At 41.1% G+C, this 16,007-nt stretch overlaps 1 protein-coding gene across 1 annotated transcript in view; it reads left to right on the forward strand.

Annotated features, from left to right (window-relative positions):
• Positions 1–15,471, forward strand: part of LOC126236105 (superoxide dismutase [Mn], mitochondrial) — a 57,081-nt gene extending 41,610 nt beyond the window's left edge. Inside the window, exons 2-5 of the mRNA XM_049945174.1 lie at positions 1,661–1,851; positions 1,931–2,044; positions 14,556–14,735; positions 15,051–15,471. Of these exons, the coding sequence (XP_049801131.1) occupies positions 1,661–1,851; positions 1,931–2,044; positions 14,556–14,735; positions 15,051–15,199 (634 nt within the window). The 3' untranslated portion in view covers positions 15,200–15,471. The remainder of the gene's footprint in view (positions 1–1,660; positions 1,852–1,930; positions 2,045–14,555; positions 14,736–15,050) is intronic.
• The last annotated feature ends 536 nt before the right edge of the window (positions 15,472–16,007 follow it).

Consider the following 16,007-nt stretch of genomic DNA (forward strand, 5'->3'; position numbering starts at 1 on the left):
CTTATACATATTGTGTATTACCAGTCTTTCCCTATAGCTTACCCCAGTTTTTCTGAGAATTTTGCACATCTTGCTCTATTTTAGGTTGTCAATTCCTTTTTCTAGTTCGAGAAATCATATGAAAATTTCTTTGAGGTCTCTCAAGTCTTGCTTCCATTATCAAGCACAATGACAGAACTGCCACTCTGGTGGTCATTGTATCCTCCCTAAAGCCAAATAGACCATCATCTAACTGATCCTAATTTTCTTTTACTTTGTGCTGTACATTATTCTTGCTAGCAATTTGGATGCATGAGCTGTTAACCTGGTAGCTCTATCGTTCTCGCAGTTATCTCTCCTCGCTGTCTTTTGGGTGGCATGAATAATTTTACATTCTGACTCACAGATTCTTCACATCAACTTCAGTAGTCATTTGGTTGCTACTTCCCCCAGTGACTCTAGAAATTCCAAAAAATATTCTGTGCCTTCTTCCTTATTTGATCACAGCTCTGTTAAACTAATACTATAATATTGGATCCTTCTGTATCAGCCCCCATTAAATCTTCTATCACATCATCAGTCAAGACCTTCCACTCAGAGACCTCCTGTGTACACTTTTCATTTAGTTGATCACTCCTCTGTTTAACAGTGGAATTAATCTTACATTACAGATGATAAAAGCCTTTGCTTTTAACATCACTGATATTTTTTTTTCCTGTTGTGTGCAGTCTTTTCACCTTGGCTTCCCTACTTTTCCTGTTTATTTCATTTGTAATTGACAAATATTGTTTCATTTCTGTCCTGGATGAAGATGAATATGCAATACTAGTAGTTGCCTTTGACCAGTGACATAAGAAATGTGCAACAAATGTTGTGAACAATATGGCAGCTGCAACATGGTATAATTACCAATTCCCTCCCCATCTCTCCACCTTTCTCCCCAAAGGTGCTAAGCTTACAGACCAATCTGTCACCACACCAGGTTTTCTGCTTTCACATTCGTTGGCTTTGACAGCTAACAACCGAACTGTGAAAATACACACTAAAAGGTGATGTCACAGCGCCCATTAACATTATGTCACAGGTCAAAGCCACAGACTAGTATCGAATATTCCTCTTGCTCTCCTTTCTTTCCATAATCATTTTTGTATTTCCATCTTTCTTCAATTAGTTGAAGTTTTTCTTCTATTACCTCTCTTGTGCCTATATATACCATCTGTCCAGTGATTTCTTGGTTGTCATTTTGGGTTTGCAGGAGTTGCTTGTGTCTGTCATTTTGCTGATGCCGTGGGTCAGAGCCAATACCCAGTAGCGAATGTTTCGGTATTTCAGTCACTCTAGCCAGGACTTAAATTTACATTGTTAGCTAATAACAGGAATTTTTATTTATAAATGTAATTAATGTGTTTGAGTTTTGCTTAATTTTTGTAATTAACATTTCTTGGCTTAAATATGCTGAGTTTGTTAGAGTAAGCAACAACTGGGAAACTAATGAAGGGTTGAGGTGAGATTTCAAGATGTTAGCTCATTGTCATCACAGGAGGACAGTAAAGGTAGCAATGCCTTTAGTAGTTGGAAAGTAGTTCCTAATATTACATGTGACAAATGCCTAAAACAAACTTGATGAAGACATTTGTATTTCTGGTGTAACAGAAATGTAACTGGACTCTTTATTTTTCAGATACAATGCAAATGTGATGTCTGCTGAGAAACGTGAAAAGCATACTTTACCAGATTTGCCATATGATTACAATGCATTGGAGCCAGTCATCAGTGCAGAAATCATGAAACTTCATCATTCCAAACACCATGCAACATACGTAAATAATTTAAATGTTGCAGAAGAGAAACTTCAGGAAGCGAAGGCAAAAAGTTTGTTGACTTACTGCAGAAGTGAAGTAATATTCCAAAATAAATAAATGTAGAATCAAACTTAGTTTGTTGGTTTCAGATGATATTAGTACAATAATAAGCTTAGCCCCAGCACTGAAATTTAATGGTGGTGGCCACATCAATCACACAATATTTTGGCAAAATCTGTCTCCATGTGGTGGCAGTGCAGAAGGTGAGTTCATTACACACTTTATTATAGTATTACCCCTGCTATGAGTACCTGCATCTTGTGTGTGATAGCATTTCTGCCTTGTGACTAACATATGCAGTGTGTTATGTAACTAAATCACACTTCAGTATTTCATGATAAGTGGACAGTATAGAATAAATTTTTCTGCCCGTGCTGTGTGGTAAGTCACTGTACTATGGTGTAATTGGGTTCAAATCTGCATCTGTCCATTCAGCCATTGGTTTCTGTAGTTTTCTTAAAGTACTTCAGCATGTGCTGGAATGATTTCTTTTGAAAGGTCGTGGTCAATTTCTTTCCAATTCTTGTTTGACTGAGCAAGGGCTGTTATACCTATACTTACCCAATTTCCTTTTTGTTGTTTTTGCCACTGTAGAGTTTCAGAAAATATATATGATGAGAGGATACACTTGTGGGCTATTGTAATAAATACTTTTAATTTCTTAAGATTATTTGAAGATAAGTGATCTTACTTACTTTCATTCAGTCGTACGAGCATCTTATGGTGTGAGATGACTCTGTGCTGATAGTAAGTGGATCTTTTACAGAAGCCAGAAGCTATCCTGAAGAGATTCCTTGCAGTTACCTGTTAGTCAGTGTTTTTAAGGTTTAAAGTGATATAAAATGTGCCAGAGGAACTTATTAGAAGTAGGTATTAGATTAGAAGTGATGGGGACTTTGGTGTCTCCATTGTATCTGCCAGAAGAATCACTACTTGTATGTTGGTTATGTTCAGCTTGAAGTGACATGCAGGAGCTACATTTATTGATAAATACAGCTTTTTCTCTTATTAAATTTCAAAATGAAAGAACTGAAGATGTTTTTCATTGAGAACACTTGTGTACAGTGCACACTGTCTCCAAGTGGTACCCCACCTGTTGTGGTTTACAAGTGCTGATGAATGAAATAGTGATACCATAGATGAGTGACTGTACGGAGACAGCTGAAGTGTGTTGGGATGATTATACTGAATGGCTGTGGAATTTAGATTGAAATATTCATTGTTATAAGATAAAGCAATTGAGAACTAAGGACTGCTTTACTGAAGATTGAGGCTGTGTGCAGAAGAATTGCATGTTAATGCAATGTAGTTTTAGAATGAATTGGTATGCTGTTAGCTTGTATTAAGTAGTATTATATTAAAACTGGAGGTGAAGATGCAATTTTCCTGAATTATTTTAGCAAGTGATGTCAGTCTCATGGTCTGTGCTAAAATCGGAAACAAGGTATAATATGTTAATTGTGGGATTTCTGAAAAAAACTATAAGCTGAAATACATTAACTAAAAGGGTAAAATAGGGTTGTTGTATCATAAACCTGAAAAGTTACATAAAAGTCCTATTTACCTGATGTCATTATTTTGGGGTATGCAAAAATGGTGGCCTCGAATTGGCAATTGGTAGCACTAGCTTGCCTGTTACATGCACAGGAATCTGGGAAACAGTTTACAAAAAGGTAGTAGCTGGCAACACTGTATTGAGGAAGAGCAGCAGGGCTGGTGACGGTCACGGTTGTGCTCATCTACTGCTCATTGGTTGGTGATGCTTCAGTTTCATGTAGCCAGTGTGATAATTCGTTGACATTACCAAAGAGAGGTGAGAACAGAGGCACTATATTTCTAGCACCATTGTTATAATGTGAACCGATTTAAGTGATTTAGTTCTGCATGGTGACATCGTCTGTATGTCTTTTGGATTAATTGCAGAGACATGAAAATGTATCAGATGTGGTGAAATGACTCTTAAAAAGCCAGTTTTGTGTGGATGGAATCATCTGAAAGTGCAGCAGAAGCTACCACCTTGAGTAAATGTATCAGTGTTTTTTAATTCAGTCATAGGAGAAGGTACATGGATCAATGTTGTTAATAATAATGACATGTTTGATACATTAATAAACATTGATCCACCGACCTTCCTCCATGATTTGACTAAAAAACATTGATCCACTTACTTAGTGTGCTCACGCATATAAATTGCATAGCGACACAGAGCAGAGAAATGTTTCACTGCTTTTTTGAATGTATCGTGAGTTGCAAAGCTGTCTTTGGTTTGCTGATACTATCACAGTTTAAATATCTGTGACGCAAACATGGAGCAATGAAATTTATAATTCTTGTTTCCAGCAATATTTCACTCTTTCTTCCAAATGTATTACTTCAAAGCATGCCTGCTACTTGCTGTTCTCTCATTGGCTGCATAACACAAACAACTGACACATCTTCTTTTGTTTCCATCATACATAACGGGCAAGTGCGAACTATCAAATGTGTCAGGAATGGAGTAGCACTTACAGCCATCTAACAAGGCATAAGAACACTGTTTGTAAAAGGCTCTTAACTGACAGAGAGCAGAGACAGTTGTCACAACTTGTCAATAACAATGGTTTCAAACATGACTGGAAATGGACATTTGGAGGTTGATACCTTGTAACAGGCTCTTCCTCACAATGGCACATCTTCAGTTGGCTAAACAACACACACATTGAGCAGCAGCTGAATTGAGGCATGTAGTGTGGCATTTGAGTTACAGTTTTGTCACTTTCGAAATCATGCAAGATATCAAGAGCACCAGCAGCCCAAAGATTTGTTTGACCTGCAGAGAGTGGAGGGTGTAGTTCAGACTTATTGACCCACACATTCAGGTTACTTTGAATGTGAACCAGGATGTTTCTCAACATTTTGGTGACCAAGTACTGGCCTTTCTTCTACATCTTCATGATGAGTATGCTGTTAACACTCCCATCTTCCAAGAGGACAACAGCTTTGTTCACAGGCTTCTGCTGTTACATTCTCAGTTTGACAAACACTGGGGCATCCCATTGCACAATGTCCGGCACATCAAATAACTTGATCTGAATCCAACAGAAAATGTGTAACTACGAGTAAAATCTTGCAATTGTCATCCTCACAATTAAGTTCATATCATTCATTGTGAGCTGAAGCTACAAGAAATATGTCTAAGATGTCTATCCAAATGTTTAAAAGCTGGAATTCCATGTATGTGCATGGAAAGATCTGTTGCACTGATACGAGATGAGGTGGGTTATTAGCATTTTTTAGTATATAGTTGAAAGAGGTAAAAGTCAAATACAGAGAGAGGTTCAGAGCACAGCATGTTTCCAAACTGTAAACTGCTAATACAAAGATTTTGAAGCAGTCAGAATGACTCTACTGGGAATGCAAAGAACCTGTCTGAAGAGCATCACATAGCCAGATAAGAACCATGACTATTGAGGCGTTTATATTTATCTAGAAGAATGTCTATGGGACCAATATTCATTGTTTTCTGATTATCAGTATTTTTTAAAATCAAGATTATCACTTTTCTGGAGCAAGCATTAGTTATTGCAATCAACTGAGATCTGCTTTGCATAAAATAATGTCCTTTGTGATATCCTCAGAATATAACTGCTAGTTACCTGCAGTGTCTAAAGTTTCATTGTACTATTTAGGTTTTCAAGCTTTTGTGGCCATTGTCAAAAACAGTGAAGTCTTCTCAGTTGTTATACTGTTTTCTTCTTCTAAAAATAGTAAAAATAATATACATACTTATTGGGATGGTCATAACTTCCCTTCAGGAGGTGCAACTCAAAACACACAAAAATGGATATTAACAAACTTTCCTAGCTTTTTGAGACAAGAGTTCCTTCTTCGTAGAGGAAAGAGGAACTAATTGTGTTGTGGTAGATTCACGCAATGCCTCGTTTTTTCATGTGGTAGTGCAGACACTATTGATACTGGGTTTGTCTAAGCAAGATACTGATATATGTAATGCAATTATAAGGCTGGCGATAATGTTTTATTACATAGAAACTGATTAGTCATGATCAATTTGCACTACTAAACTTGTGTTTATGAACTAAACATACGTGGTCTGCCACTTTGTGTTTTCAAGGTGCAACGACTGTGCCATTAAATTTTGGATATGTGGTTTCACATCTGTATCTGTGGCAGTGGTGCCCAAGTTGCACAACTGAAGTATCAAGTTTGCATTGTGATCTCTGCCACTTAATTATTAGCTGTGTGGTTAATAGTTTTAGTTTCCTTTTTCTTTTTATCTGTTTGTAACATTTGCGATCGGTAATAAAGAATTCTGTACGTTCTGGAACTATGTGCTGTAATTTATGTTCAGCAGACAGCGTAAATAGTAAGCAGCCAAATTACGAATGAGATAATGAGCAAAGATGGCTAGCACCTCTAAATTGTTGCTGAGGAAATTAGCAGGCTACAGAATGTAGTAAAAGCTTTGGAACTTGTCATTCAGATAAATACAAGCATGAAACCTGTATAGGACAACAAAGACAGTGTGAATTCAATGAGACACATGTATTGCAACACAGCGGATACTTTTGACAGAGTGCAGGATGATGATAACCAAGATTAGTATCTGCAGGCTCAGGTAATACGTATAACTTCATGACCAGCTGTAATGGTGACTGCTATAGCAGAGACAAGGTTACAGTATGAATTCATCAGTTTCAGCATTTATCCCCTGCAGCACTTGCAACTGTGGCTGCTATCGCTCACACCTTCTCAATAACACACATAGTTTGTGGTGATGGAAAACATATTCTGATAACAGAAGTTGACCAGTGACCACAAGCAGTTCCCCTTGGTGAAAAGCAACGTAAACAACTTAAACCAGCAAACCTCAACATTAACATTGTAGTGCATCCACTGGCACACTGGCAGGTACCTTACAGCAAGCTGAAAGAACAATTCATCTCCTGCTGCACAAAATCTATTGAGCTCAGAGTCAGGCAGGTGCTATATCAGGAAAAGCAAGATGAAAGAGCATTCGGGAGGACGACGGTTCAATCCCGCATCCGGCCATCCTGATTTAGGTTTTCCGTGATTTCCCTAAATCACTCCAGGCAAATGCCGGGATGGTTCCTCTGAAAGGGCACGGCCGACTTCCTTCCCTAATCCGATGAGACCGATGACCACGCTGTCTGGTCTCCTTCCCCAAAACAACCAACCAAGATGAAAGAACACAGTTGGTGCTGTGGCGACACCTGCTTAACTTGTTACACAGCTATGCAGTTTCAGACAGTTACTTGTTACATGTTTGGCTGTAACTACTTCTGGCTCCAAAGCAGATTGCATCGGCAGTATATGAAGAGAGATCATCCAGAAAATTACTGCAGGCTGCAAATAGAGCTTGTTGCTCTCTCTCAAGTCAACTTCAGTTACATTGTCAGATGTGTCAAATGGAATCAACTGCAGTCAAACTCAACTGAAACTAAAACACTGAACTGTGTTCAATATCACTACTATTCCCATGAAATGTTTCAGATAAGATCAGGGTCTTAAGAACCACAGTGGAGGCACTGATAAGGCATTTATTCATGCATCAGCAATGACAATTCTCAAATTACAGAAATAGAGGTCAGTTCCAACAAGCAATGTTGACCCTACGCCCCCAGGTGGCTGACTTCTAATTGGCAGGTTTGTGCTTGGCTACCTTGAGGCCCCAGCCTTTGCAGCATCTTTTCCCTTCCATGCTGCATGTCTATCTACTTGCTGTTCTTTTTCCCCTTCCTGGGGAACATGTCTGGGATGTTTTTGGAAATGTATCCTGTCGGCATTTGAGGTTCCTCTTTTCATTCTTCCTCCCAGTGCACTCCTGAAGGCCGGCCCATGTGTCTGACGCTTAAGAGGTGACTGCATAACGCGTACTTCTCGCATGTTCCCCCTGGCACAGGCCAGGTCTAGAGAGGGGTGACTTCCTGAGTTCCTACCTTCCCAAATTGCTGATTGGTCCCTCTGTCAGTTGTTCGGGCGATGTGACGTGAGGTGTGAACAATCACGTAAGGTGGGTGCACCCCCTTCTGAAGGGGGCCCCCAGTTGGAAGGAGTATGCCATCGGAGACACTGGCAATCGTGGAGAATTTTCTCACAATGAGCCAATCATCTTCACAGTCAGTGACTACAAAATGTAAACGAAATAGGGCTATCGATTCAAAGACCCTCTGACCTGCACCACAGGTCCTTGTGGATTCATGTACTTAAGATGGTCAGCCTTTTGCTGTGGTAAAACCGTTTATTATTCAATTGCTGGCCCTGTAAAAGCCTGCTCTTATGTACGCAATGGCACTTTTCCTTTGGAGACCACTTCTGATTCTCAAGCACAACAACTGCTTGCAGCTTCACACCTCCATGGCTGTCCTGTTTGTGCCAAGGCCCATTGAATGCTCAATTCTTCCCATGATGTTACACTAGACTTCTTGATGCTCTGACCATGGCAGAAATCCAAACATACTTCTCTGATCAGGATGTCATTGCAGTACATCGGGTGATGAAAAAAGTAGATGCCTCCTTAGTGCCCACACTCACACTCTCCCTCACACATTTGGTAGGGTGGTTCTTCCATCAAATTTCAAAGCAGGTTATGAAGTTATCGCAGTCAGACAGTATATTCTGAACCCGATGTGCTGCTACCAGTGTCATCCTTACAACTGCACTCTAGATTCTTTTCAACAACCAGCCAAATGTGTAAAGTGGTGGGATGAGGGATGCCCATGTGGGCGATTGTTCATCTCCTTTTCCCTGCTGCACCAACTGCAATGTTGACTTTGCTGCCTCCTCCCACGATTGTCCCAAGTATCTTGATCAGCTGGCTGTCCGGGAAATCAGAGTGAAGGAAAAAGTGCCTTACCTGGTCGCTCACAAGTTGTTGGCTAGTTTGAAACCAAATTCTACCATCTGGCACCTACATTACTGTTCTTACTACATCTCACTCCACGGAGGACATGGCCACGCAGACATGTGACCTTAAATTTAGCATTGCAGTTGAGAAAACTCCCTGCATCATGGCAGCATCCATCCCCGTCTCCTCCTCCAGCTGTGCATCTCGCCACCAATTTTTTGCCTCATGGAGCAAAGTCACCAGCTACACAACTGGCAGGGCAGAAAGGACAGAAGGAATACTCGCGTGAATACTTCGTACATTCCTCCAGCCAAACGATATCTGAGTCTTCCTCTGCCAGTCAGAAAGGCTCTAAGAAGTCAAACAAAGGCTGATGGTCTTCTCCTTCGCTGACTCGAAGATAATCTTCAACAGTGTCGTCACTAGATATCCTCATCTGGCCGACCTCCGTGTCGCCGGTGTGCACCACTAACCATTTTTCTGCCCTGGGCTCCACAGACCAACTGAAGAATGCTGGACACTTGTGTAGACCTCACGGAGCAAGATCCTCCTGCCTCTGTGCCCCGTAGCAGCGAGTCTTTGAAGGCTGGTACTCGGCAGCCACCGAGGTGATACCCCTTCATTTTTTCCTCATCATGACTCTCCTCCAATAGAATGTTTGCTGTCTTTGATCCAACAAAGAGGATTTATGTCTGCTCTTACAATTGCAGCATCTACCTCTTGCCTTCAGGAAACAAAATTGCACCCTCAGGACTGCTTTGAGCTCTCGCATTTCTTCCCAGTCCGTTTTACCTTCTCCCCGAGAATGCCAATCCATCTCATGGGGGAGTCATGCTGCTCAAATCGGATGACGTTCATAGTCGACCCATCTCCCTGATTTATCTGCTTTCAAGCTGTTTCAGTATGCCATTTCCTTCCTCACTTCACCTTTTCCCTTTGTACCATTTACATCCTTCCATCATTCTATGTCACTAGGTTTCCTCAGAAACTGTCAGAGAGGTGTCCTCTTGACTAACCTTCTCAATCAACTTAACCTCCTCTGCCTTACACAGGAGCACCCACGTTCCTTTCAGACTCCACGTACACCTATTCCTGTTTGGTCGTATTGGGCCTATCCTTCGCACTGCCCAGCTTGCCCATCATCTCAAGTGGTCTGTTTTCTGACAGGTACTCTAGCAACCATTTCCCATGTGCTGCCCATTTACTAACCCCTATCCCACGTACGTGCACACCCATGTGTGGCAGCTTACTAAGGCCGATGGAGGCTTAGTCCTCCCTGGGGACCTTTGATGAACAACATTACCTCAGTTGTGATGACCAGATAGAATATCTTACAAACATTATCCTTTCCACTAGAAAACATTCCATTCTTTGCACTTCCTCTTTCCCACACCGTGTTCCGGTCCGTTGGAGGACTGAGGTGTGCTGTGACGCAATTTGTGCGTGAACACATACTCTCCACATTTTTAACCGTCATCCTATGATGGCAAACTGCATTCATTGCAGACATTTGCGGGCAGTGTCCTTGCATTCTTCGCTACAATGAAAAAGCTAGCTGGATTTCAATTGCTAATTCTTTTAACAGTTCCACTCCCTCTTCCGTCATGTGGGCCAACCTCCGACAGCTCTCTGGGACCAAGGTCTGTTTCCCAATTTGTGGCTTGACAGTAGCAGACGTCATTGTGGACCCTACTAATACCTCCAACACCTTGGGCGGCCATTTTGCAGAGATTTTGAGCTCCTCCCACTATCACCCTGCCTTCCTCTGTTGGAAACAAGTGGAGGAAGTTCTGGTGATAGCCTTCCCTTCTCAGTGTCACGAGTGCTACAGTGCTGCCTTTACTGTGAAGGAGCTCAATCATGTTCTCAATTTATCCCGATCCTCTGACCCAGGGCCAGACGACGTTCACATTCAGATGTTGCAGCACCTTTCTCTTGTGGACAAGCGCTGTCTGCTTTATATGTACAACGTCATCTGGGCAGGGGGCATATTTCCCAGATGTTGACGTGAAGCCACTGTCATACCCATATGTAAGCCTGGTAAGGACCAACATGTTCCTTCCAGCTACCACCCCATTTCTGTCATCAGCTGTATTTGCAAGAAGATGGAACATATGATTCTTGACCAGCTGGCATGGTGGCTTGAGTATAGCTATTTACTAACCACTGCACAGTGTGGATTTCGAATGCGCTGTTGTGCAGTTTAGCATCTCATCACTTTGTCCACCCATACCGTGAATGGTTTTCTGCGGAAATCCCATATTGTGGCCATGTTTTTTGATTTGGAGAAACCGTACAACACCTGCTGAAGGACTGGTATCCTCCATACCCTCTACACATGAGGCTTCCCGGGCCACAAGCCTCGTTTCCTTCAGGAATTTTTGAAAGATAGAGTTTTTAAGGTACGTGTGGGTTTTGCCTTGTCAGACACCTATATCCAGGAAAACAGTGTGCATTAGTGTTAAGTCCTGAGTGACGTCCTCTTTATCGCCTTTAACTCTATAATGGCCTATCTCCCGCCGGGCATCTCTGGCTCCCTTTTTGTTGACAAATTTGTCATCTGTTGTAGTTCTCCACGGGCTTGTCTCAGTGAGCGGCATCTTCAGTGGTGTCTCGATTGTCTTTACTCATTGCGTTGAGAATGACTTGTTTTTCCACTAACAAAACTGTATGGATTTCTTGCAGTGCAATTGGTTTCCTCCAACATCTTTACATCTTGGGCCTGTTGCTCTTCTGTTCATTGAAACTTAGAAATTCCTGCTGTTCATGCTCGATAGGAAACTTCCTTGATCCTCCCACGTGTGTTACCTCGCAGACTGCTTTATGCGGTCCTTCAGTGTCCCGTGTGTCCTCAGTGGTACTACCTGGGGAGCAGACTGAACCACCCTCCTCCGTTTTTAGTCCCTTGTCCATTTGAAACTACATTATGGGTGTTTCGTTTGTGAATCTGCCCGACCGTCCGTCTGACGCCTTCTTAATATTATCCGCCATCGTAGCATCTGTTTGGCCAATGGTGCCTTATACACTAGCGCGACTTTCTCGTCAGCAGATAGGCATGCCATTTGACTGCCATGCATGGCTGCCCATCTTTTGCATCCTTCTTCGATGACTCCTTTGATCACCAGTATGGGGTGCGTCCCCCTTCTCTGTTACTTCCTGGAGTTCGCTTTTGGCTCTTGCTCCCGCTACGTGCAACTTGGTGGGTATGAACTCTTCACCACCTTGGCTTCGTCAGTCCGTGTTCACCATGGCCTTCATTTGCTTCTGAAGGACACTACTCCAGCCTTGCTCTATCGCCTTCAGTTTCACGACCTTCGTGAAGAACTTTGCGATAGTATCTCTGTGTACACTGATGGTCCTCGGACTGACTGACTGGTGTTGGGTGTGACTTAATCATTGGTGCTGATGTTTTTCAGTGTTGGCGTCTGGAACACTGCTCGATATTTAAAGCCAGCATAGCTCTTCATCCTGTATCAGGCCATGCAGTACATCCAGTGACACAGGCTTTTCAATTGCGTCATCTGCTCAGATTTTTAGTGCCCTTGAAAGCCTCTGTGTGCTGTACACTGTCCATCCCTTAGGGTAGTGGGTCCAAGAATGCTGTCACTTGCTAGGTCTTGATGGAGCCACTGTCATGTTTATTTGGGTTCCTGCTCGCTTGGTCTGACAGGAAACAAGGCTGCTGACACTGCTGCCAAGGCTGCAGTCTTCGTATCTCAGCCCATTAGTTCTTACATTCCCTCCAATGATCTCTGTGTTGCCGTCTGTCTGCAGGTGGCATCACTTTGGCATCACCACTGGTCCTTCCTTCATGGTAACAAGTTCCGGATTATTAAGCGTCTCCCAACGGCTTGGGCAACCTCCTCTTGACTCTCTTGCTGCGAGGAGATCATTTTAACTAGGTTGCATATTGGACACTGTCTTTTTAGCCATCACCACTTTTTAAGTGGTGCTCCCCCATCAATTTGTGTACATTGCGCTCAACTTTTGACAGTCCGCCATTTCCTCATGAAATGCCCTTTTTTTAATTGCTTATGTTCTTGTTTGTTTTGTTGACTGAGTTATCAGCCGTTTTAGCAAACAATGCGCAGGATGTGGACCACATTTTACTTTTTATCCATCTTAGCAGTATCATGAAGGCCATTTAATTTTAAGTTCTAGACCTCCGTTTCTCTATGGCATATTTTATAGACCTTTCTCAACATCTCTGTTTTTGGCTGTCTTCTCTTCTGTCAATGGGATTGATGTGTATTTGTTTTTAACTCCTCTCTTTGTCTTCATGTTCTGCAGTTTTGATATGGACATTTATGACCCTAGTCGTTTTTGCACCTTAAACATAACAACAACAAACAATGTTGAAATACGAAACATGAGACCTGCGGGAAGACTTGCGTGAAGTGTGCTGATATCATAAGTGTTTTGGCCAAGATGCCACTAAATGCACATCAGCATGTGTGTACCTAAAGGACAAAGGTGTCTGCAGCAACAGTGCCGTGTCTACATGCCATTGACAACACCCACCCCTGCATGCATATTCTACCATGTTGAAAAGTGTATGCATCAGACAAACATAGCAGTAAGGGGTTCTCTGTAGACACTGGCTCCAACATCGGCAGACTCCCTGTCAGTCATGCATCTCAGAACAAATAATATGTTCAACCATGGTTGAGTGCAGTTAATAATTCATTAATCAGCACCTCTGGACAAAAGGCGTGCGCTATCGCTGTGGTTTCTCCAGTCAGTTCATGTGATCTTTTGTTACTGCTAATATCTCGGAACCTATATTAGGCACAGACTTCTGAACACATTTTGTGCTAGCATTTGACATAAGAACCATGCCTGAAAGGCACAAAGGTGGTTCATGGAGACTAGGTGGGGAGTACTGGGCATCAAAAGAAAGAACAATCCTGGACAGGTACCTCGTACCCAACAAAGACTTAAAGTCTGCTGATAATGACATTCTGAAAATGGTGGTGGTTACACCATTCAGTTTATTCAGATTTTTATTTATGAAGTATAGTGGGGGGGGAGTATAGCACTTCAAACTCTAGCGTACTTTTTGTTGTCACTGGATGTCATCATGATCACGCAAACTCAACAAAACACCAATTAATACAAATGCATCTTGCAAATAGGGTGATAACAGTTGGCTGTTGTCAGGCAAATAACACACTAGATCCCTTTTAAGTATGAAACATTATGTGCTTTGACTCACAGGTCTCACGTTCAAAAAAATACACACACACCAAGAGCATGTGTTTGTTGTACTTTTGATAGTTTCAAGTACATTTGAAAAATTAAACAGCATTTGAATGAATGAGAGATACAGCTTCTATCACAGTTCCTTTTTCCTAGCTGAATAAACGATATGGAGGCTAGGGTGCCTGTTACCTGTTCGTGTGTTTCTGTCGGCCATATTGGATATTGGCTCCTGAAAGCAAGTAATGGTCAACTCATCAGACTCTGTGAATTTAACTATTTTGTAAATGCCATTCTTCTTGGAGTCAATGCTTGAATCCTCATGCTGAGTATTCTTCACGAATTATTCGGCTGACTCATTCATTTGTGTGTGAAAGCTGCTTTATTTTTGTAGAGAAAATATGTAAACCTTATCTTGGTAGTTTTTCCAGTAGGTAGATATATTTTTCTCTGTGTGTTGTGAGATAGCTGCATGTGGTATAACATTCTGACTGCTGTCTTCATCCTATCACATTTTCTTTCCACCATCTCGGTTTTTCAGCTCATATGACAGGTATGGGTATATACTGAGGCATGCAACAAGTGTCATAATTATTCTAATATTGTAATAGTAGTAAATAATTGTAACATTTTGTCTTTCATGCTTAAAGGTGAGCTGTTAGAAGCAATAAAAAGAGACTTTGGATCACTGGAAAACATGAAGGCAAAGTTATCTGCTGCTGCTGTTGGAGTACAGGGTTCAGGTTGGGGTTGGCTGGGCTACAATAAAGAAACACAGAGATTGCAGCTGGCTGCATGTGCCAACCAAGACCCTCTACAAGCTACTACCGGTAGGTCTTGGCTAATAAGTTTTGTTAAAGTAGAATGTGGTAATTTATTCTGAGTTAGTGGTGTTCAACTTATTTCAGAGGTATTAGGAGATAGCCTTAACAAAGTTTCAGAAGTTTCACATTCTCAGTGTGTTTTTAAGTGGCATTTGTTAACTTGTGAAAATATTAATTTTTATATATACTGCTGTAGATTGTAATGAGCAGATGAACTAGTTGAGTAATTAATAGTGAAAATATCATTCAGTGCAGTGAGAAAGCACTTTTGAAATATTGTTTGTACATGGTTCTAATTGCTGTTTACTGATTTCTTCTCAGGTCTGATACCTCTGTTTGGTATTGATGTTTGGGAACATGCATATTATTTGCAATACAAGAATGTTAGAGCAGATTATGTAAAGGCTATTTTTGATGTAGTCAACTGGAAGGATGTATCTGAAAGGTACGCAAAGGCGAAGTGTAGCTAAGACTGTCTATTGGCATGTAAGAATTGCCATAGTATTATTCTGTATGTTTCTCATCATCAACTGAACTGATGTTGCTATATGCATTTTGTTATTTTTGTCTTACCTATATACACAGTCATCAATAAAATGTGAACACATTTGATTTTTGTATTGAGAGAGTAGTGTATGTTGGTAACGTTATGTAAGATGATACACACATGCCTAAGGCTCTGTACAGTGTAAAATAAAATTTACATTTAAACAAAAATAAATTTTCATGGGCTATTTAAAAATTTGTTGTTCAATGTTTTTCTTTTTTTATCATTACTTTCCTTACGTGGTATCGTACCAATTCATCCAAAGGTGTATTGCAAGTCTCACTAAGAAAGATTTATATTCAGTCTGCTGAAAGTCCTCTCTCAATTGAAGCAATCCTTTAAATCAAACTTCCAGCTTCCATTCTGCATATGTAGGGAGAAGGGCACCTACAGGCAGAGGTGAGAAAACAGCTTCTGAGCAGGCAGCCAGACAGTAGCCTATAGGATTTTAGATCTAGGCTGAGTGCCAGCAGATGACTGGGCCGACTGCACATGTATGGGCAGTCAACACTTTGCACAGTACAATACTGGCTTTGGAGTTAACCAACTCTGAATAAATTAATACAATTATAAAGTGACATGTTTAACAGAAAAATTCAACCTAAGTAAAAATACTAGCATTTTATTGTATTTGTGAAACATGACATTTCTTTTTACTTGCAAGTTACAATTCACAAAATATTTCACATCCCACACCTTTCTGCAGTTATATACTTTATCGAAAATGTTGT

This window comes from Schistocerca nitens, chromosome 2 (genome assembly GCF_023898315.1).
Source record: "Schistocerca nitens isolate TAMUIC-IGC-003100 chromosome 2, iqSchNite1.1, whole genome shotgun sequence".
Classification (NCBI taxonomy): Eukaryota; Metazoa; Arthropoda; class Insecta; order Orthoptera; family Acrididae; genus Schistocerca; species Schistocerca nitens.